Source organism: Neopsephotus bourkii, unplaced genomic scaffold, assembly GCF_033783945.1.
Source record: "Neopsephotus bourkii isolate Nb327-2 ecotype Australia unplaced genomic scaffold, CSIRO-AGI_Nbou_v1 NB_1825, whole genome shotgun sequence".
NCBI lineage: Eukaryota > Metazoa > Chordata > Aves > Psittaciformes > Psittacidae > Neopsephotus > Neopsephotus bourkii.
The window spans coordinates 98,009-121,566 of NW_026902298.1; the positions used below are offsets into that span (position 1 = coordinate 98,009).

General features: G+C 48.2%; 1 protein-coding gene across 2 annotated transcripts in view; it reads right to left on the reverse strand.

Annotated features, from left to right (window-relative positions):
* Nucleotides 1-23,558, reverse strand: part of GAB2 (GRB2 associated binding protein 2) — a 105,305-nt gene that overhangs the window by 7,205 nt on the left and 74,542 nt on the right. For both annotated transcript variants that reach the window (XM_061343284.1, XM_061343283.1), the window contains exons 3-5: nucleotides 5,004-5,244; nucleotides 1,439-2,025; nucleotides 141-235 (exon numbers count right to left, since the gene is read on the reverse strand). In XM_061343284.1, the coding sequence (XP_061199268.1) occupies nucleotides 141-235; nucleotides 1,439-2,025; nucleotides 5,004-5,244 (923 nt within the window). The remainder of the gene's footprint in view (nucleotides 1-140; nucleotides 236-1,438; nucleotides 2,026-5,003; nucleotides 5,245-23,558) is intronic.

Genomic DNA, 23,558 nt, shown 5'->3' on the forward strand with positions numbered 1-23,558 from the left:
AGCCACTCTGGTTTTAACTGAAACCAGTGATAAACCCTTTCTTGACTTAGGCTGCGAGGTCCAACCTGGAACCAACTTGCCTCTTAATCTATAAGGTGTAAACTGTGCCTATAGTGTGGCCAAAACCAAAGCCGACTCACCAGGTAGGAGTTGTACCCATCGTTCATCGACTCGACGGACTGCACAGTGCTGCTGCCTCCATGCTGGGGGTATTCGTACGTCTCACAAGAAGAAGCTGCAACACAACCATAAATGCACAAAGTGTTCCAGCTGATGATAAACAAAACCCAGGTACTGGGAGGGCAGTGTCTGCTCTTGGTGATGGAGATGCTGATGGGAAGGTATGGGTTTTAGCCTGTCACAGAGTCCTTGCTCTGCTCCTTCCCAGTTAGCACCTCTATGATGCATCAATGCACGTGCCACGTGGACCTAACCTGGTTCTGTCAATGTGCTGCAAAATCCCAAGGGTAAAGATGTCAGATAAGGTACGTCATGGCGACAAAACTGGATTAAGGAAGAGCTCTGTTACACCTCGCTCAGCAAATATAAGGGCTAGCAGCCTACAGTAAGGGGAAGATGGGGTGAGGATGGTGTGCTAAGCTCTCAGACTGGTCTGTCTACTGCTGAGCATGGGTCTGATATCAGCCTTAATGTTGGGGATGGAAGAGGCATTTCAGGGAACTGTGTGCATCATTCGGAGGGTGTTTGCTCTCCAGCCACCTCTTCTAAGTTTCTTGGCAACTATCTCATCCTAGCAAAAGGTTTGGAAAGGGCATGTTCATCCACAGCCCATCCACGGCCAAAGAGAAAGGATTCTGGGTCTTGGAGTTGTGTGAAATTACATCCCTGGTGAGCAAAACCAAGGCAGGTTCAGGCTGAAATAGGTTCTGATTGGATATAAGGAGGAAATTCTTTCCTCTTAGGGTGGTGAGGCACTGGAATGGGTTGCCCAGGGAGGTTGTGAATGCTCCATCCCTGGCAGTGTTCAAGGTCAGGTTGGACGAGGCCTTGGGTAATATGGTTTAGTGTGAGGTGTTCCTGCCCATGGCAGGGGGGTTGGAACTTGATGATCTTAAGGTCCTTTCCAACCCTAACTATGCTATGATTCTATGATAAATCTGGCTACGAATTGAAGTAAAAGCAAGCTAAAAAGAGCTGAACTCATCAAAACGTGGCGATAGGGTGAGAAGGTTTGGGGTTTTGGTTCAAAGTACAACACAACCAAGATCCAGATGAACATCTCCAGCACCAAAACCTTGGGGATCCCTCTCCATGACTGTGACATACAAAAACCAGGGCCAGATCCTGATCAAGGAGACCTTCTTTGTGTTCACCTCCTTGGTTGATGGCAACACCCACCCCATCCCTACTGCAACACAGTAATCCAAGGCTGCTAGATAGAACCAAGCCACCCCGCGCTCCTCACCCCCCAGTTCACCTCGGTGTAACCTGCTGTTCTCCACCGCCGGCAGCGTGTTTCTCCTGGGAATGGTGGCTGCCATGGGGACCAGCCCTAAGCTGTCACCGGGCTGGGGCTGCTGGGGGGGGCTGCCCCACCGTGGCTCTATCTGCCCGGGTTTTGGGGGTCGTGGAGGGGGTGCAGCGGGCGAGTCGCTGGCGGCCAGGGCCAGAGCGTTGTGGTTCTTGTCCAGTGTAAATGTCCTGGGGATCTGGTAGATGGAATGCGGGGTGGTGGGGATGTCATAGGAGTCCGTGGAGAGCTCCCCAAACTCCTTGCACAGGGTGTTGTTGGGAGTCTTGAAGGTGTAGACCTCTTCGTTATCCGTTTCGGAGCTGGTGAGGCTCGACTTGGGGTGCGTGTAGGAGCCGAAGGAGCGCGGGAGGTCGTACGCACTGTCCCTGAACTCCGAGTTGTGCCGGCTGGGTTTAGGCAGGCTGTAAAAGCCGTGGAGCTGCCCTCCAACCCCATTCACACAGTGCCCGTTGCCCTGGGAGAGCTTCTGGACCGCCGTGTCGCTCCGCATGAAGAAGGCAGATCTCGTGGCTTGGGAGAAGCTGGCGCTTCTGCAGAGGAAGGGGAGAAAGGGGCTGAGATGGGGGAGAGCAAGTCCTGGGGTGCACTGAGCTCTGCTCCCCCTGTTTAGAGCCCTAGAATCACAGAATGGTTTGTGTTGGAAAGGACCTTAAGATCATCCAGTTCCAACCCCCTGCTATAGGTAGGGGCACCTCACACTAGACCATGTTGCCCAAGGCTCTGTCCAACCTGGCCTTGAACACTGCCAGGGATGGAGCATTTACCACTTCTCTGGGCACCCTGTGCCACTGCCTCAGCACGCTCACAGTAAAGAACTTCCTTATATCCAACCTGTTTCAGTCTGAACGCATCACCCCTTGTCCTATCACTACAGTCCCTGATGAAGAATCTGGAGATGCTTGAATTGGCCATTTAGGACTTTTCCCTCTCCCATCCTCAACTCCTGCCACCACGAAACATCTCCCCATCCTGCAAGACTTGGGGAAGCATGAGAATCACTATGGAAGTGCTGGGACATGAGGGGAAGACGCAGCAGAGCTGAGCATGATGATAAGGATACCTGTGAGCTGGCTGAAGCAACATGGAAGAAGATAATACAGCAAAGCCTCCCAAAAGGGTCACTGCCATGAAGAGCTGATGCATATGCATCAAAAGAGGGTGAGAGGTAGCCTTGAGGCTGAGTCTTTTTGCTTTCAGTTATAACTGTGGATGTGGTTCTCAGCAACCTCCTCTAGTGGAATGGGTCCCTGCCTGTGACAGGGGATTGGAACTGGATGAGCTTCAAGGCCCCTTCCAACCCAAGCCATTCTATGATGCATGGGTCAGTATTCTGGGGGCCATTCACAGCCATCCCCATTTAAACATCTCCCCACAGAATTGTTCTTCCCTGTACCACAGCACTGGGATAAAGTGCAATGGTTATGGGTAGTGTTCCCCGTAGCTGCAAAGTGCCAGCCCTATGGGAAGAGCTGGGAGATGCTGGTTTACACTGCTCTGATGGGGCTGATGCTCTGCAGGGACAGCTCTGTTCCATGGAGCCAGCACGAGATGGCGCTCAGAAATAGGGCTTATTGGGTAAAAACCAAGTGATGCTGTGAGATGACAAACAACCCCCTGCTGCCCTTGGAGCTCAGTTTGCCCGGGAGACGTCTGTGCTCTGGCAGGGTCCTTTTGGCTTAGGACTTGAAGCATCTCAGGGGTTAATTACTCAGCATTGCCCACCAATTAGCTGCTATTACCCTCATTTTATGGATGAGTAAAGTAAGAGCTTGGAAGCTGAGAGCAGAGGGATTCCCAGCGGTCCTGCAGCCTGGCCCTGTGCACTGGGTATTGATCAGGGTGATTAGTTCTGGTCCAGTTGCAGAAGCTGCTGCTGGCCAGTTTGTCTATGCCCATCAAAGCATCACTGCTTGCTCCACCCTCTAGGTCCTAGCTTGGGGTCTCAGTGGGTGGCTTGTGGATACCCCAAGCTGGAGTGTCAGAGAGCCTGTTCTTACACACTCCTCCATTAACCCCGTCTGAAGTTAGCTTTGCTGAGCCTTTCTCTGTTGTTTCTGTGTAGAGAAAGGCAGCTGCAGCAGGAAAGCCCAGTGGAGGCTGCAGCCCTGGCTCTGCTCTCACCCCGCGCCAGCTGGGATTTGACTGCCTCTCATTCCCTGCCTCCTTCCCTCATTCCCCATCTCCTCGTCACTTCTGCAAGCCAAAACTCTCCACGTCAGGAAGATCTCCTCGCTATTTAAGGCAACTGTCTGGGTCTGGAGGAGGGGAGCTGTGGCTCACTGTGATACCACACTGTGCACCACGGGATGCCATGGAGCACAGCGCGCTCTGCAAGGGATGAATGGCAGAGCGGTGCAGTCCCTGCACATCCCTCTGGTTGTGGTTGTCCTGGTTAAAGGTGGGAATTAGGCCCCCGTCTGCAGGATCACAGTGGTTGAGGGTGGAAAGGACCCCTGCAGACCCCAGCTACTCAAGACGGGCCACGTAGAGCTGGTTGCAGGTATCCAGAGCTAAGGTTCTTGCTGGCCCATTTCTCCAGCCTGTTGAGATCCCTCTGGGGTTATCAGCATGAACCTCTGGTATATCAGCTACCCTACCCAGCTTGGTGTCATCAGCAAACTGAAGGTGCACTCTGCCCCATCAACCAGATTGTTAATGATAATCTTCAAGGAGTGCCATGGAGCTGCTGCGAGGGCTGGAGCAGCTCTGCTCTGGAGCCAGGCTGAGAGAGCTGGGCTGGGGCAGCCTGGAGAAGAGAAAGATCCTGAAGGGGAGACCTTAGAGCAGCTCCAGTGCCTAAAGGGGTTGCAGGAAAGCTGGAGAGGGGCTTGGGACAAGGGCCTGTAGGGACAGGCCAAGGGGAATGGCTTGAACCTGCCCGAGGGGAGACTGAGCTGAGCTCTTAGGCAGAAGCTCTTCCCTGTGAGGGTGCTGAGGCGCTGGCACAGGGTGCCCAGAGAAGCTGTGGCTGCCCCATCCCTGGCAGTGTTCAAGGCCAGGTTGGACACAGGGGCTTGGAGCAAGCTGCTCCAGTGGAAGGGGTCCCTGCCTGTGGCAGAGGGTTGGATCTGGACGAGCTTTAAGGTCCCTTCCAACACAAATCACTCTGTGATTCTATGACAAACAGGACTGAACCAGTATTGACTCCTGGGGTACACTGCTAGTGACTGGCCCACTAAACTTTGTGCCACTGATCACCACGTTCTGAGTCCACCCATTCAGCCAGTTTTCAATACAACCCAGAAAGCCAGGAAAGCCGGGAACTTGGGTTGTGGCCACTCTGACCTCCTCCTCCCAGCCGCAATGGGATGAGCCCATCACTCAGAGCTTTCTTCACCTGGGTTTTGTATTTTTATCCCTGCCCATGGCAGGGGGTTGGAACTGGATGATCTTAAGGTCCTTTTCAACCCAAACCATTCTGTGATTCTATCATTGTGGATGGAGGTGGGTTGAACCGCTCACCCCCAGCCCTCCCTCATCCTTGAGGTTTGCTCCCAGACTCCAATACCTTGCGTTCTCTGACTTCCTGCTCATACACTGGTGGAGGAACAGGTAGTCCTGGGGGGCACTGGCGGACAGGGTGCTCTGGAGGTGGCTGGCGGGCGAGTCGAAGGTGAACAGGGTGGGCTGGCTGGAGTGGGACGGTGCCGAGGACTTGCGCTCCCGCAGGAGGTGGTGGCTGGCACTGCTGAGCTCTGCCGGCGAGGACCGCGGTGCGTGGTTCATGGAGGCCAGGCTCCTCAGGGTGTCTGTGCAGGGAGAGAACACACCTTGAGAGGATGCACACAGGGACCACACAACCCCTGTTCCAGGGGTTTTCCTTACTTAAGTGCTCCAGCGTTAACGCAGGTTGATGGGGTTTGTGTATGGCTTTGATGGATGCACTCAGCAGCAGGTTCTACTTGGAGCACTATAGGCACCTATGTAACTCTAGATACCATGTAGAGAAATTAATATCTTACCATATTTTAAAATATTACCATATTTTATCATGTTTCAGCACATGCTTAGAGCCCTGGGGGGATGTATGGGCGATGTCAGTACAATCCACAGGGAGCCCAATGAGTTGTTATACTTAAAATCTGGTTACAAAGGAAGAGAAAAGCTTCCACACCACAACTTCTGCATCCGTCTTTTCTTAGAGACCTTTAGTAAGAGGCTTTAGAGATGTGATCCCTGGCAGTGTTCAAGGCCAGGCTGGACACAGCATTGGGTGCCATGGTTTAATGTGAGGTGTCCATGCCCATGGCAGGGGGTTGGAACTGGATGATCTTAAGGTCCTTTCCAACCCAAACCATTCTATGATCCTCATCCCTTTGCCTAAGGACATCACTGGTATCTGTTTGCAGTTGGGTAAACGTGAATGTAGACAAACATAACAGCATAGATGAAAATCATTACCACGTTCCCCCGTTCTCTATTAATTTCGTGACCTCAAAAGAGTTCCTGCTCCTTTCTGCTAGTAGAATGGATGCAGACCCAAGACGTGACTCCTACTGCCTGCTCTTCAAGGTGAAATACACTTCCAAATCTTAAGCTCATCTCAATGGAATAACAACCCAGCTACTCCAGCCTTCTGTAAGAGTGTGCTCCAATAATTTGAATCCTGGATGAATTTTAGCTGCCAAGCTGTAACCCCCATTATAAAAACACCCCAGAAACCCCACAAATGGCAATATTTGGGAAAGCTGATCCATTTCTGGCTGCAGAAGACAATGCATGGTCACCTTGCCATGCATGTACTCCTTGCATGTGAAAACCCCTCATCATGATTCACTGAAGTCACCCTTTATAATAGCCGCGACTTAAACTTACTTGGTGCTAATGAAACCACATAAAAACATAAAACCTAACCAAAAAACCCATTTTTCCCTGGGTAAATCACCCATTTTCTGGCCACCACTGATATAGGGACTGCTCCCAGGTTTCTCCCAACACAGTTCCCACCTGCTCTTCAAATCAGACTTCAGATACCCATAAAAGAACCTGCTCCAACACTGGGACAATGGGGATTTTATATATTTCCAACCTCTTTTTTCCATTCCTTCCCTCAAATCCCACAAGTTTTGGGTCTGACTGCAGGGAATGTGTTCTCTGGAATGGCTGTCACGGCTTGGACAGGGAGCTGCTTCACAGGGTGATTTTTCACTGACTTCTGAATGGTGTCAGGATGCAAAATCAATGCTGCTCTTTCACAGCCGGTACATTTTTTATCCTGGTGTTACTGCAAACTTCACCTGATGCAGAAAAAGTACATTAATAAAAGCCAAAGAGCGTGGCTTCACTCTGTTGTTTGGTCTGTGCTAAACACAGAAAGGATCAATATTTAACATTGACATTAATGGCGGGGGATGAGATCTTAAAACTCCCATTCCTGTCTTCTTTGCATGGGCATTAAGTATCCCTTGGTGCTTTTCATGGGAGTAAATGGCCATCTCGGTGTCCTTGGACAAAACAGTGCCTTGACCCTCATTCTTATTAAATATTTATCCTGTAGTAGTGCAGATCCCCGTTGGAAAGGAGTCTTGAGACCTCTGCGAATCCCAGATCTTAGTCCCAAATCAAGTGCTTTGAGTTCCATCAGCATGGTAGAGCCCGTACCCCTGTTCCTATCAAAAACAGGGGGGCTGCACCCGAAGTGCTTCTCAGGAGCAGCCCAATGGTCTTGCTGCCTCATGAATCAAGGTCAGGAATTACACATCACACTGGGCTTTGGCCAAGACTCTTCCAAGGATGGTGTGAGGATGGCAGGATAATGCTGTGCATTAAGGTCACCTCTGTGGACAGCTATGAACTGTGCTGGGTTGGGGTCCCTCTACCTTGAGCAGTCCTCCAGGACTATCCCTGCAGGCTCCATGCTTGCCATTACAAGGAAGATCTGTGAGAAGCCAAAATACACTCAGGAGTTAGAAATTACACTGATTTATTTGTGCCAACGGAGCCTAAAGGGAGAGATAGGGCTGCACGCAGGAGACAGTCCCCAGCATCACCTTAGACCCCAGCAAATGCAAATCACAACACTTTGAGGAGCCCAGGGAATCCCGCACTGCCAGGAGACCCGAATCTTCTCCCCAAAATCAGTCTGATGTGGGGAAACCAGTGGGAAAATCACACTCATTGAGAGGAGGATGAATTACCCCATGGTTACTCTGACCACATGAAAGAAAACAGGAGATGAAGGGGAGCAGGCAGCACTGCCCAGTAAAAGCACATCGCTTCCCTGGGGGAAGCCACTCTATTGGCATCCACATTGATTTTCAGACTGAATTCCCAGCTCGCTTCCCACAAGGACCTGGCCACCGAGAGCATTAGCGGAGCCGATTCAGGACTCGTGTACACCATTAGGCCTGTGAGATGAGCTCTGTAATAACAAGTGAGAGATGGATTGCTTCGTGGGGCTGGGAGGGGATTGCAAGGGCTGGGGTGAGAAATCCTGTGGCATTCAGAAGGGGACTGCTGAGATTACTCTGTATTTTTTATGTTGAAGGGGGGTTTTGCAGTAGAAATAAGGGCAGTTCATGTGCCCAGGTCACACACTAATGATGGGTCTTGGTGGGGGGAAGAACAGGAGGCAAGAAAAGAAATTGAGGCAGGAAAATAGCATTTGATGACTAGTACACGCTAAAGGGAAAGGTCAAGATGTTTGTGCTCCTCCATTGGTTTGAAACAGGGAGAGGTTGCCATGAGGGTAAGGCACGCAGTGAGCCAAAGGCCCCAAAGCCTTTTCCACTTGCCATGCTGCAGTGCCCAGCTCCCAGGCAACAAGGACCAACACTCCATTCCCATGTCCATGTAGGACATTCAGTGAATAAGGTGGTCCCATCCAGACACCTCCAGGCAACAGTTCTACCTGCATCATAACCAAAGATGTTCAACTCAACCTGACATGAGCGATAAAGAATGATGTTTCTCCATCCCTCACAGCCATGAATAAACTCGTGGCCCTCCTTTGTTTAACAGCATAGACGTAGCCTTCAAATCCCTTGGCTTTACATTGAGAACTTGAGTATATGTTGAGGGAATGTCGAATACAGCCAAGAAGGGATAAGATCTTGTTCCAGTTCCTATTGCCATTCCCAGGGGGGCAGAGTTAAGGTTGCGTAGCGAGGCCATGTGGGAAGTGTCATCTTAACCCACATTTCCTGGCTGGCTCTTCTCCGAGTTTGGGGAATTGGACTCTCACGGTCTGGAAAAGGCAGCTTTGGGACACCCACAACTTAAAACTCAATGTCAGCAGCACGACTTGCATGAGTACATCTCACTGGGCTTGTGGTACAGATGGTGTGCTGGCCCCTGTGAGAAAGCGAGCCAAGAGGCTCAGTGGGGACAAGCCAGCACAGCGCTGCAAAACCCTATGGTGCCAGGCCAGCTGGAAGCTTGGTACTCACTAGCCCAGGTTAAGATGTGCCTTTTGGGCCATGTTTTGCAGTAAAGAGGGAGAAAACCTCCTCGTGACTCCATCCCCAGAGCAAAGATACACAACTGCGAGCACACGGCCGGCAATGGGATGGGCTAGGCTGGGAGCCAGGAATGTTTTATGGATGTTTTCAATCCCCCAAAGCGGTATTTCCCTCCTTGCTGACAGTTGTGAATTCCCTTCTCAGAGCACTGGAGTATTGCTGTGTGCACACAGCTTCACACCATGTTCCTGGACTTATCTGAGAGAAACAATTACTCAGGCTACTTTGGAAACTGTTGCTCAGAATGGCCTTTTTCACCAGAACCCAGTCTGTCTTCCCTGCTTGAAGGCAAAGGCTGGGACTACAACTCCCTATATCCCATGGAGTTGAAATGATGCCCATAGGAAGGCAGCGATTTTTGGGTCAAGCTCCCGTCAATGTTCAAGGCCAGGTTGGAAAGGGATTGGAGCAACCTGGTCTAGTGGAAGGTGTCCCTGCCCGTGGCAGGGGGTTGGACTGGATGACCTTAAGGTCCTTTCCAACCCAAACCAGTCTGGGATTCTATGGTTGTTTGGCATCCATAAGCAGCACGGACTTCTCTGTGATGCCCACACCTTGCTGTCAAGGATTGAGTGATCCAAGGGGCTTCATAGATAAGGTCTTCTCAGTTCTACCTTGGCAAATAGGGCCACAAACCGCCTCAGACCATGTCACTGACTTCACAGCAGTTAAAACTTATGGCCAATGAAGGACTAGGAGAAATCTACTAGAAATAATCCCTAGGAGGGCACAGGAGTGCTCTCATCTTCCCCACTTTTTGGAGCAGCTCCATCATTTATTAGCAATAAAAAGGGGGAACCTTCTCCCATGGGAATCCTCCTGTGCCTCCGCTTTCACTGCCAGCTCATTCCTCCAGCAAATAATACAAGATAATCAACCCTACCAAAACATCCCTCCCTGTGCTTCTCCTGGCAGGGAGAGAACAAATAACACGTCCAATGGATGATTCACCATGCCATTGCACTGCCAGGAGGCCCTGGAATGCCATGGGGATGAGAATGGTACCCAAGGAAGGTTTGTTTATCGAGCTTGCCCTATCGCCTCTGAGTTGGATGGCATTTGGAAAAGCTGTTGTCAGTCTAAGGATGCCTTGGATGGTTGCCTGCTAAAGGTTTCTTCCAGTAGACTAGTGGGAAAGGGCATCTGGTTGGGATAATCTCTCTCTGGTTTCCATCAGGGTGGGAGCTGTGTGCAAGGACACAGGTACCCCTAATATTCAGCATCGGCTTTATTTTGGGTGCCAAGCAGGGGGAATGGAGCTCCCCAAAAGCAAGGATGGGGCACAGATGCATCCTGCAGAGGAGCTGAACTGCAGAGGAGCTGAAGGATGGGCACAAAGTGATATTTGGGTTTTGAGCTTTTCCTTTCTAGTTATTTTGCTTTGATAAACAGATCAGGACAGACTGGATAAGGGAGAGGAGGAGCTTTATGGACAGGGATCTGCTGCACAGAGGGGTAGGAGTGTGATTTCTCTTACCCAGTTTCAGTTATCTAAATGATATTTAGCTTGAGCTGCTCCCCTGACATTTCTTCTACTGACAACAGTGAAATACCCCACTTATTTCAGCATGCAACAGAGGATAGGGGAGAATTACCCATAAAAGAGTTGATGGGAGAGACAGGGAGACAAGGATGAGTGGTAATAAATAAATAGCATCATCTCTGCCCATTAGTGTCAGCGCTCTGCTTGCATCTGAATGGAACAACTGCAAAATAGTGGCAATGAGGGAGTGTTTGCCTCGGAGAAGCATGGGAACCAGGGGAAAATATCACAGCACTGGAGAGTAAGTGAGAGAGAAGAGAGGGAAAGGAGCCAAGTCAGATCATCCTGACCTCAAAGCATTATATATCTCAGTTATTTTAACAGCAATCAATTCTTTGAAGGACAAAGGGGCAGGACGGAGAGAGACTGCAACAGGAACGATGCAATGCTTCTCCCTGGAGAACAGAGGTTTGCTTGTGTGAGATGAAGCTGTGCCCAAAATCCCATCTCTGCCCCTTGGCAGCAATGACCCAGCTCTGTATCATATCAGCCCTGCACATGGGCTACCTTTTAAAGAGCAAATCTGCCGCTCGATTGTGGAGCTCAACCTTTTGAGTCAATATCTGGAGGTCTAACATTTGGCCATAGGGGATGTCTGGTGTGCACCTATTTATTTTGCTACAAGGGCTTCAGTGCTGGAGGTAAAAGCAGCCCTGGCTTACACATAGCCTTGAGCTTCCCACCTGGGACACCCTTATCAAAGAGTGGGACAATGACCTATGGCTGGGGATGAAGGACAACCCCAGGGTGGCAGCGTGGGCTGGGATGGGCTTCATTTGCTCCACAGATCTAACCCCATCTCCGACACTGCTTCAGGAATCCTCATCTCTGACATTGTAAAACCAATCTGATGAGGGATGAAATGGGGAGAAGAAAAGACAAAAAGACAAAAAAGGAAAGGCTGGAACAGAGAGAAAGGACAAAGATGGAGGGATGGAACTTTATAAAACACAACGTGGTCTCAAAGGGGCCTTTTTCAGAGTGGGGATAAAGTGGCAACACCAAGGAAATGCGGATGTGAAGAATTAGTTGCTTTTCTGACATATGTACTCTCTACAGATGCCAGGGGCAACCTTAGCAAATATGTCTGGAGTCTGTGGAGCCGAGTGCTGCAGGACAAGGCTGAAGCTGTTGAAAACTAAGAGCTATCAGAAGAGATGACACATTTCTATGAGAAAGGGTGTTTTTCCCCCTCCAGAGGCAGCCAGAATCAAACCAGCTTTGTCACTGTGAGCTCTAGCATCCTGTTTTGGAAGACGTCATTGATTCTTATTATTGGTTATTATCATTGGACAGGGCCTTGAGCAACCTGGTCTAGTGTGAGGTGTCCCTGCCCATGGCAGGGGGTTGGAACTGGATGATCTTAAGGTCCTTTCTGACCCAAGCCATTCTAATTCCATGATGCCATGATGATGATGATTAGAGATTTTGGCTTTTCCTAACTGTCTTTCCCTTGGACTTCATGCCAACACAGTCTCACCCAGTGCCATGGTCCAACATGACACCAACGAGCAGGGTGAAAGCTCAGAAGCTGGTTCACCATTGACCTTACACCACCCAACCCAGGAGAAAACTTGCTTTTAAGTCCTGAACAGATTTCTTCTCACCCTCATTGTTCACTGCGAGCAGTAGGTGGGTGCCGTTCCTCGCTTGAGCAAACACAGGTGCACGCCTCACTTAGCAGGGATGGAGAAGTAGAAAGGATGAATCCCAACCTAATCCCAGCCAGGGCTTCTTAACGGCTTGCTTTAAATTTTATGGCCCTTTTTATGGCGATGGGAGCGTAGGGCTTTAATGCTTCAGGAGAGCAGAGGAAAACTTTTGCTAGGAGAAAATGTGAACCTGCTTTATTATGCATGATTTAGTACCATTTCTATTCAAGGGAGCGCACAGGAGGCCCAAATATTTGCACTTTGTATTATAGAAGAACTGCCATTCCTGGCTCTTTACAGAAGTAATTTATTTCGATCTCTCCTTACCTTGGGGGAGAAACATTATAACTTCCAGTTTGCCAGGGAGTCAATAAAGCAGTGGTGCTGCTAAGGAGCTGTTTCACCAATGTTCAGCAAGGCAGCAATGGAGAAAGAAAGAGGATCCCCACATTTCTCCTTTCAGAGCCCCCTTCCTCACGGGTACATTTGCATCCATACATGGGACCAAACTGCAGGAGTTTGGTCCCTTTCTCCCTCCTCTATCTTAATGTTATTAATATGAATGTTATTAACATTCATGGGATTAATGTTATTTTTTGCTCCCTGGGTGGTATTTTAGCTGTTGGGTTAAAGGCAAAGGGAGGTGGGTGCTGTGCAAGGGGTAGAGGGGAAAATGGGAACAGGGGGTGGTGGTAGAGCCCCAAATTCCTCACATATTTTTAGGTGAGCCCGGCATGTTCAGACAGGGCAGTATCAGCTGCATCAAAGCCAAAAGAGGAGACAAAATAAGTCATTAACCCTCATGGCTGCAATACCACGTCCCTGAACCATTGAGCAAAGCAGCCCAGGGGTCAGTGAGAGCAAGGGTCAGTCCATCCCCCAAGCAGATGGACATGCAAAACAATAGATTGGCTTTGTTTTCCTTCTCGCTGGAAGTTCCTCTCTCCCTTTTCCATCTCTGCATCCTTTACACTCGGAACAAACCAACCTGCAAAGGTTTTCCATGCAATTATTTTTCATTTGGGGGTATGGGCATACCCTGTCCTCATAGGAGAATCGTCTAAAGAAGTCCTGAGGTCAAAACCTTTCCTAAAGGTAAAATGCAAGAAGAAAAATCTCTGCAAGTGATGGGAGGATTGTAGCTTGCACAGGTACAATCCTCCAGCTGGGCTCTGCCACACCATCACTCTAGCAAAAAATGCAAACAGCTCAAAAAGCCATCCTGGATCTCTCTACCCATCATTAAAACATGAGTCCTGTCCATTAGGCAGTCTATTAACAGTGCTCACTGAAAGCAGGGAAGGAAAAGGTCCCTTCCAAGGAGCTATTCCCATTGCCATGAGGTTAAAAATGCCTGAGACCCTTCGTGCTTTATGCATTCAGAAATCATGAATTCACCATCAGTAAAGGTCATCAGTATCAGCTAAAACCTGGAGGTTTTTCTCTTCCTTTTCTTTTAAGATGCAGTGATGGCAAAAGGACTTGGAATTTATTCCCTCCACATCGCCATAATCAAATAATATGCTAATGCTATTAGCATGGGACCCTGCATCGCAAATGACTTTAGAATCATATTCTCTTCCAAAATACTAAAGTTTCATTTAGATTGGTCTCCACAGCAACCAGAAACGAACTGGGATAATGTTGGATGAAAATGTTCGTGGCTGGGCATAAAGAAAGAGGAATTTCACAGCAGGGATTGAGGGGAGAGCCATGAAGATGGCTTGAGCCTATCAAGATTAGTGGGCTTGTGACAGTCATCTTCCACCCAACCAGTTATCAGTTGTGATAATCAACACAAGGACAGGATGCTCTGAGGTCCTTCTGGACATGCAGGTTCATTTTGTCATTGTATCATGGAATCACAGAATTAAACCATTCTATGATTCTATGACAAAATGTCCAGGACCACAAAGCATCCTGATGGAAAAAGGTTAAAGAGACATGAGGTTCATGTAGATATGAAGCCTGAGAAGGCTTTCTAGGTCCTTCTCCCCACCTATACTTTCTAAGTGGCGCTAGGGGAGATGCATATGAGATCTGGTTTCATTCATGCTAAATCAGTTCTCATTTGCTAAACTCAAACCTGGCTATTCGCAGATGGCCTGAGGCAACATAGCTGCTGATCTTGGGCCAGACTCCTGTACTTTAGGGTTGTACAAGCACAGACTATGGAGAAAGTATTTGCTGCTGGCTTTCCTCCACCAAAACAGGAAATGCTGCTCTTTCCTTCATCTCATCTGCTCTACTCACAAGCTCACTACGATGGGCATTGCCTCCCATAAGGATCTAGGATGGTAAGGACCTGCAGCATCCTCTGCCTAGTGCCCACCAGTTGATTGCATGGTTTTGTCTCATTAAAAACACTCCCCAGGCTGATTTGAAAAGGAGCTTGAGCTTTGCAATGCCATGGCTGGAAAGCCACTGAACAGAAACCAGCTCTAATTTCCCTATGAAAAGGTTTTCCCAGCTGCTCCACTCATCTTCCCTGCACTTGTTTCACTCTGCGGTCACCATTAAGTCAGTGTGATCCTCATCCTGGTTGGGGCTTCTGGGCGTACCCTGAATAAAATGAGTATTAGCAACGTGGCCCACAAAAACGCCTTTGAAAGCAGTGTCAGAAAGTGGGAGTTGTCTTGCTTGAGAAAGGCTGGAGTTCAGGCAATGAAAACAGCCCCAACCCGTCTCTCAGTTCTGTTTGTAATTATCTGGGCTCCGGTGGGTGTTAAAACATCTGTACTGGTTTGGCAAGGAGCGAGGAGCAAGACTTGTGCCAAAGGCAAGGACTGGCGTGGGTTGAAAGCAGCACAGCAATACGATGGTGTAGTATTCATGCTCAGAAACATGGGGCTGGCAGCTTCTTCCTCAAGGTCAGAGTGAGCCCCATCCCCACATTCCTCATCGACTATGGCTTGTATCCCTTGGGACCATTCCAAGAGCTGAAGGAGGTTAAAGGAGATGCAGGGCTGGTTGGAGCCTTAATCCTGCTGGGTTTAACATCCCACTGGTCGCCATCAGTTCAGTTCCACATTATGCCCTTGTGTTTCTTACTCCATGCGTGACCGTTTCCACCTGGATACCCTTCATCTCCCCATCATATCTTGTCATGGACAAGCAAATCTCTTCCCACTGGATATTTCTGTGCTGAGCAGCGGGACAAGCTCCCAAAGTGGATGTTGCTGCTTGAACCTTGTGCATTAAAGCATGGGCCAGTTTTGTGGTTATTTTTAAGGCACAGCAGCAGCAGCAGAGGTGGGTTTAGTGAAGCAACGGAGCGTAATATAGAGCTTGGTCCTCAAGAGAATCGGGCAAGGCAGATTTATCACAACCTCCTTTAGGGTAATATTTCTGGATTCTGGCATTCCTCCTCCCCTCACTCAGGACCAAATCATCCTCCAGCATCCGAAGACCGAGGCAAATGCTCTCTGCCCTGATGGGCTGGGAACCATCCCATGGGCTTATTCAGCATCTCCTCACCCTCATCTTCCTTGCTCAAAGTGCGGTGAGCCCACCCTCAAAACCCACAGGAGCCAGATTACATTATCACCCATCCGCACACACACCACAGATGGTACCAGCACCCAGACCAAAACCAGCATCTTCTTGCCCAGTGCATCTCCTGTGCTTTGAGCTTGGCTTAGGGCCAGCTGAAAATGTTCTGACATCCTCCAGCTGGGAAATGCCATTTAATCAGAATAGGAGCTTGCCAAGGGACTGCTTGAAGCCAGAAATTACCTTTAGAAGATAAAAGTGATTTTAAAGTAAAAAGGAAGAAGGTCAAGGTGTTTTGATTCATTCTCATCAGAGTGGATGGGTTTTTTTGGGGTGGATTGCCCCTCTTTGACCGAAGATTGTCATCACGTGCTTTTTTGATGTGAAAACGCAATTCAGAGCGGAGCCCTTGATTTCTTCTGAAATTCATTCAAATTCAGACTGAAAAGGTGTGAGTGAAAATCGACACTGAAAGTGCATGAAAATGAATTCCAGTGAGGGGAAAGATGAACATGTCGAGTTTTTACCACCTCTGAAGTGGAGTTTATGATGGGCTCATCACCTGCTCTGCTCGTTGCAAGGGCACTGTTCCCCCAGCATCAGCTTGTTCAGACTCCATACCTGCAGCTTCTGAGAACTCTTCCTTCTACACAGGAATGGGATTTGTTTTAATTTTAATTACCTAGATCGTAATTAAATGTCCAGACTTGGTGTATTTGGCTGCTGAAACAGATCTGAATAAGATCCAATACTTGGTGCTCCTCTCATTACTATCAGAGTCTGTCACTCATGGGTGAAAAGTGGTTTGGTGACAAATACGTAGTGCATTGGATCTATTTCTCCCCGCAGATGCTGGGAGGAATAAACAGTGATATAACGGGTTTTGGATGCAACCACAGGAATGCAGGAATTACCAGGACCAGACCAGACCAGAAGCCAGCCTGCTCCAGCTTTCCATATCCAAGTGCTTCAGAGACAGCTGAGTACGTCACAGGGATCACTCATGCAGCAATGCACCCACGGGGAAACTGATTTGTGCCTTGCTTCATCATTTATAAATTATTGAAGCAGATATTTTAATTTATCTAATACAACCAAGGGCATTCTTGCACTCATGGAAGTCTTAATTCTTTAAGCCACTTTATCTGCAAAACCAACCCCTGTGTCCTGCAGGTTTGTGAGCACAGGGCTGGTTTTCCCTTCAAACTGCACCAGGAGACAGCAGTTTGTATTCTCATTACTGAGATATGTCAGTGTTTTTTTTACTGCAAGAAGCAGTGTTTGTCTAGGACATCATGGACTTATCTGCATAAAGCTATTTGTGTCAGGCAGAGGACAGGGTGGTCCTTACAGCTGCGTGCCAAAGATATTCAAAGCATCTGCAAGGCTGTACTCTGAGTTCTTAAAGGTAGCAGAAGGGGGGGAAGTGAGTTTCTGGAGCACTACAGAGAAGGCAGCAGGATCTCAGGCCCTCAGAAGGAGTTCTGTTGATGCCAAAGAGCAGGCACAACCGTATTTAAAACCTGTAATAAGCTGTAAAAGCATGAATGAGTTTCAAGTGAAAATCATTGACTCCTTTTCTTAGGCTCATGGGGTGAAGTTTGGGATGAGGAAAGGCCACAGGAGTCAAGAAACTGGGATTAAGACAGGAAAGACAAAGTCTGCTCTATCAGGAGACAAATCCCAGGAGAGGAAGGCAGTGTTTTTACCTGGAAGATCATGTACTGACCAAGCTTTGACCCTAACACTTATCATCAAAGCAACCATCGAGGAGCAAAACAGACTCATCACACAATTTATGGATTTCAAGTGGGTATTTGAGAGACTTCATCATGACTCATCGGAGAGCAATGTGAACCGTTATGGCAAGCCAGCCAAAATAATTACCATCATAAAGGCTTTATATCAAGGTTGAGCCTGTGCAAAGTATATGCAAGCTCGAGGGAATGGCTTACACAGATAGCAATGTCAAACAAGGTGGTGCTTGGCAGGGCAGGTGATGTGCTATGAGATAGAGGTGAAGATGGAGCCACAGGCAGTGGGATAGCCACTCACCACACTTCTACAAGTGATGAGGTAAGTACCCAGAAGCCTGCCCAACACTTCAAAAAGAGGATTTGTTGTCAGTTATGAAAAGAAACCAGCAAATGTAATGAGTCACTCGACTCCAGCTTACTTTCAAAAGCAATAGCCTATAACAACAGGGGGAGTTTATATATTTGGCAGGAAAGTGATGGAAGGCAATCGTACCAAAAGTTGGCAAGGAGCATTGTGCTGGCCAGGATGGGATTTGGTCATGCAGAGCTGAAAGAACACATGATGAAATCTTTGAGATGAAATGTTATTTTCCATCTTAATAAGCAGATATAAAGGGTGGCAATCAGTCAAAGGTGCAGACGAGTCAGACACAGCCTTTGGTATGTGGCAATGACCCAGTAAGTATGAAAGGATGCTGGATGCCCAGTAAGAACTGAGTAATAAAACCTGCAATTAAAATTAAAACTTGTAATAAACTGTAAAACTGTGAATGAGTTTCAAGTGAAAATCATTGACTCCTTTTCTTAGACTCATGGGATGAAGTTTGGGGATGAGGAAAGGCCACAGGAGTCAAGAAACTGGGATTGAGGCAGGAAAGACAAAGTCTGCTCTATCAGGAGACAAATCCCAAGAGACCTGCTAGAGCTTCACCACCCACCATGGAGCAGCTGGAGGATGAGGAGGGACATCACACAGAGCAAAAAGGGTCAGAAAACATGAGTCTGGGCTTACCCAGAGCCAAGGGGTATCAGGCAATACGCTGCAATACAGACTCAGGTGGGACAATGTCTCATCTTTTGCTCTGCCCTCTCGCCTTTTTGATGCTAACAGGGAACAACCCCAGTTTTACCTGCTGGATTGCTGATGTATCTCAGCTCCCAACCATACTCTGAAGCCCGGAATTTCCCTGCAGCATAAATTCATTACAATCACAGATTCATAGAATATTTGGTTTGGAAAGGGCCTCTGAAGATGCTCTAGTCCAACCACCTACTCAGAGGCAGATACAACAGCTCAGGACTGTGACCAGTTGGGTTGTTATCTCCAAGAATGGAGATTCAGGTTTAGTTTAGTTTAGTTTTCTCATGCTTAACTATAAGTATTTGCCTCATCCTCTGTGGTTTAAAGTGATTTTAAGTATGGACCAACAACTGGATGCCATGGGGCATCCACGGATCAGGTGTAACCCCACAGCCCAAGTAATAAATGGCCAACATTACAGCTCTGACATCGTACCACACTAAATAATGCAGAAGTATGCTTGAGAAGCAGGCAGTAATTATAACTGAGGCATAGGATCCAGTGAGGGAAGAAGTGTTATCTTTACAGATAAAATCAGTAATAAATGCTACTGCATTCATAAATAAAGATCAGTCTGGAAACAAACCCTGAGTGGTGTCATGGAAAGTTCACAGCAATCGACAGCTTCACGGCTCCTTCCTGCTCTGGGTGCCTTCACTCAGAGGCTTTCAAGGCTTTAGAAAGCTTTCCCTTTACTCAGGCTTGGGTTTAATTGTAAATACGAAGCAACACAAACCAGCAAACAACGAGGTATTGGGGTCTGGGAAATGAGAGTCTAAATCTGTGCTGGCTTTATTCAGGTTTTACAAAGCAGTGCTCAGGGGGTACAAACCATGGCCCCTCTCAAAGGTTTGGAGGGAACAATGTGGAATACATAGAGGTAAAAAAAATGGGGAAATACATTGTTTTTTGAGGAAAAAGTGTCACACAATGAAAAATTACCTGAAATTATCCACTGCCAAAGTGTGATTTTCTCCTTTATCCTCCAACTTGCTCACATGCACATTTTGGGGTCCTGTGTCCATCACATTTCCCAGCCCAGCCCCTATATGCTGGGCATTGCCTGCAGACCCACATCATATCCCCATACCCCAGCAGCTTTGCAGGCATAGGATACAGCTCCATTAACTCCAATGTGGTACAGCTGGGGGCTAAAACACTCACAGGACCCCTCTGGGAATAGAAATGCAGGTGAATGTGAGTGTGAGTTTTCTCCCAGCTGGATGACACCCAAAATGCCTCCTTCTTTCCCTTGGTTTTGCTTCACCAGTTGCTTTGCTCCAAGCCCATCAGCTGTTTTTGTTTCCAAAGGCTTTGCATGGGTTTGCTTTTTGATGTGATGCTGATACCATCTGCTCCGTTTGTTCTTCCACGGTCAGTAAGTCATCCTTCAAATTCCTCAGCGCCCATTAAACTAATGGGGCTGACCTGACATGCACAGGGGCTTATGGTGATAAAAGCCAATTATAAACCCAAGAATTACTTTAAATGGGCTTCTGATTCTGGGTACCTGGCCTAGGAGACAGCCCTGAGCCATAAGAATGCAGCTTGCCAGCCTCTGCTGGGAAACCTGTGCTGCAAAGGCTGGGCAATGCTTTTTGCTCTAAAAAAGTCCCAAAACCTCTTGAACTTCACATTTCTCCCTTCCCTCCCAGCTCAAATCCCAGCCCCAGCTCAGCAAACTCAGTGGGACTTTGGCCAGGAAAGGGCAGGATTTTCCCTAAAGGCCCCAGTGCTCCAGTTCCATATTTATCTTCAGTTGGATACCCTTGTGCTGGGCTCCTGCTGGGAAACAGTCAAGAAGTGGAGAATTTGGCTGTGGGTCTTTTTTGACAGTAGAGCATATATTTTCTCTCTTGCTGGTTGATGGGTTTATTATTTGCAGCCACACAGGAGCATTCTTTGTCTGGAAACCTGGTGCTCCCACAAACGGCTGCATCCTCTGCGTGTTCCCATCAATACTGGGCTAAAGGGGGCTCAGCTAATGCATACCTCTCAGGGGTCTGTATGGGATAGCAGAATTATGGGTTTGCAAACACAAGTCCCACTTCTACAAAGTGTCCACAGCCACAATAAAACCTCTAAATAATGAAATCCTAATAATTCCTAAATTTCTAAATCCAGTGTTGCAAACTTCAGATTTCAATTGCACCAGACCCTCTAAAGCCAGAAGCTTGGTTTTCTAATTGTGTAGATACCTTAAGACCTTTTCTTTATCCTAAACCCCTCTACATCCTTGTTTCAACCCTTTTCTTGGCACTCAGATGGGCTAGAAATCTGCTCATGGTATGGAATCATACAACGGTTGGGATGGAAAAGACCTTAAGATCATCCAGTTCCAACCCCCAGTAAGGACATTAATAAGGACAGCAACTATCACGGCAGTGCAGTGTTGACTCTGGTCCTGCAATGCATCTGGTAACACAATATGATGAAGAGCTGAGTACAGCAAGAAGATTAAGGTATGAGAGGATAGGAGAGCTTCATCCTCATCTGCTTTAAACCAAATGATGACAAATGACACTATTTAAAGATCCAGATAGCTCAAAGGTCTTAACCGATGGGTGGGATTCACCTCAGCAGAGATTTAGGAGTCTACAGAGTGGACGTGTCCATCTGAGCTCATCAGTCCTGGTTCCCTGGAGAGCCAAGGGAAAGAAATGAGCACTTTCGGAGTGCAAATGATTTGCCTCATTTTAGACATCTTTATTCATCTTCTTCCCCAAAATGGACAGTTTATAACCATCAGCACATGTCTCACTCTCAGTGGTATTGGTTCCTGGGGAATCACAGCAAGGAGACCCTGACTGATTGGTAGAGATCAGAAATGATCTCCCTCCATTTCTGTCTTTTAGGAAGCAAATCCCAGATTATCTGTGCTCTCTGCTCTTCACCAGACTCAATAGCACCTCACCTAGCTTATGTCGGAAGGGAAAGAGGGAAAAAGTAGGGGGAAAGGCAGCAGGCTCTTAACTGCTCTCAAGCTGCTCCTTTGTGCCAAGACCACTCCATCTCCGGTATTGTTTACACTGAAATAAAAGCTGAACAGTGTCAGATCTTAAAATAACTTGGTGTTTGTGGAGCAGGAAAACCAGGGTCAGGGAAGTTTAGAATGAATTTAAAGGGACAGCATTGCTAAGGGATGAACTGGGATTCAGGCAAGGAGGTGTTCACATGCACCTGAAGTTCAACCATAAGCCTCATGCAAAGTGAGCTGGGGTTGTGGGTTCTTCCCTATTCATTCCAGTGAGGCTGGGATCAACCCAACTGGATCAAGCCTGGGGATGAGATGTGACATCTACATTTGTCCTCCCAGAGTGAAGTTACAGCCATAGCTCTTTCTCTTGTTAGGAAAACTCAGAACATGGTACAGATGGATGGGGGGGATGGATCCAAATGCCCTTGATCCAAATGCAACCAGTGGGACTAGATGCAACATATGGTGTTTTAAAGGAATGAGCTTCATGACACTGAGTTCAGAAAGCATTGATGAGAATACCAAGGAAAAGGCTACATCTGTATGTATGCTGGGATGCTGGGTGAGAGGAAAGGGCTCAAGGCTCAAAGACTCCACATTGCTGTCCCACTGAAGGCCACCTCCAAGTTCCAAATGGCACAGGGGACCATTGGGTAGGTGGATGACACATGGGAAGGTGGGATACATAGAGATAACCCAACCAGACCTGCTCCATTCACCCATGGATCAAACTCAACTGTAATCTTGCTCATTGCTTATTGTAGGGTGTCGTACTGTCTGTTAGGGGACAGACGGGTCTCCAAGTGAGCTGGTATCCAAGCACAACCCATACCAGTGCTTAAAGATGAAGTCAAGACCAATAGACTTGTGTCAATAGAAGCTGAAGAGTCAAGTCCTGTCCCACCTTGAGGGCACAAAGCTCCACAAGAGACCACTTGTTCGGCTGCCCTTAGGTGGCACTGCTGCCTGCAGGCATGGAAACAGAGCACATCAGGACCCAGGTGCTTTCAGGGACACAAGGATACCTCCATATCCCCCTCCTTGCCCCTGTTTCTCAGCCCCTATTCCTCATCCCCCAGCACACTTCCTGGCACAGTGCTGGGCTTGTAACTTCCAGGGGCTTGAGCAGGGAAGGAAGGAGGCGTGTGCCAGACACAATAGCAAGGAAGTACCTGGTCTTGTGGCAGTCATTAATTAGTGTTTCCCCTCTGCTTCAGTTCTGCCTGGCCATGGGACAGACATCAGCAGTAGAAATAGAGGGGCTGCCCCACAGCCATCACCTTCCATGGGCTCCTCAGTGCCTCGCTCCTGCATGTTGGGATGGTGAACACTGGGGATTTAGGGGTATCTTTGTGCCAGCCCATCTTGAGCTCCCTTTGCTCAGCAAACACCCATGCAAACCTGGCTGCAAAGAACTGATGGGGTAGGAGGCATCACTGGCCTGATGCTGGGATCAACACATTGTAGATGGAGAAGCAAGGAAGGAGCAAGAGCAACTATACAGGCTTATAGCAAAGATTTGAAGGGAGCAAGATGGGGAGCAACCAGACAGCAAACTATATGAGAACCCCAGCCAAAGCAAATCAAGTGGGTACTAAAGCAATGTATTTGCATCAGGGGTTGGAAGGGGCAACCAACAGAGGGTCTGGGGAGCATCAAGCCAAGGAGAGCGTCAGTGGGGACCATGTACATGGGGTGTAGGAGCTCCCATCACCATGAGTGCAGAGTGATTGCTGTCTGGAGGTTGATCTCACAATCTCAGCTGGAGCGAGTGTGGCTGAGCTCAAGGAGGGAGGAGAGACACTCAGCTCTCTATTAAACATTAATGCTCAGCCCTGACTTGCATACAGCGAGACAGTAAAAGCCTGCAGACTGCTGGGGATTGATCCCAGCCGCGATGTGAAATGCCAGCACCGAGCCCTGGAGATGGAGCAGGGAATGAGCCAGAGGCTGGGATTGCCCTGTTGCAGCCCCCTGGCAGAAAGCAGAGAAATAAATCAAATGAAGTGCCAGAGAAATAAAATAAACAAAGCAAAATAAAATAAAAATGAAATAAAATAAAGTAAAATAAACGACACATGCCTGTGCTAGGTGCGGAAGG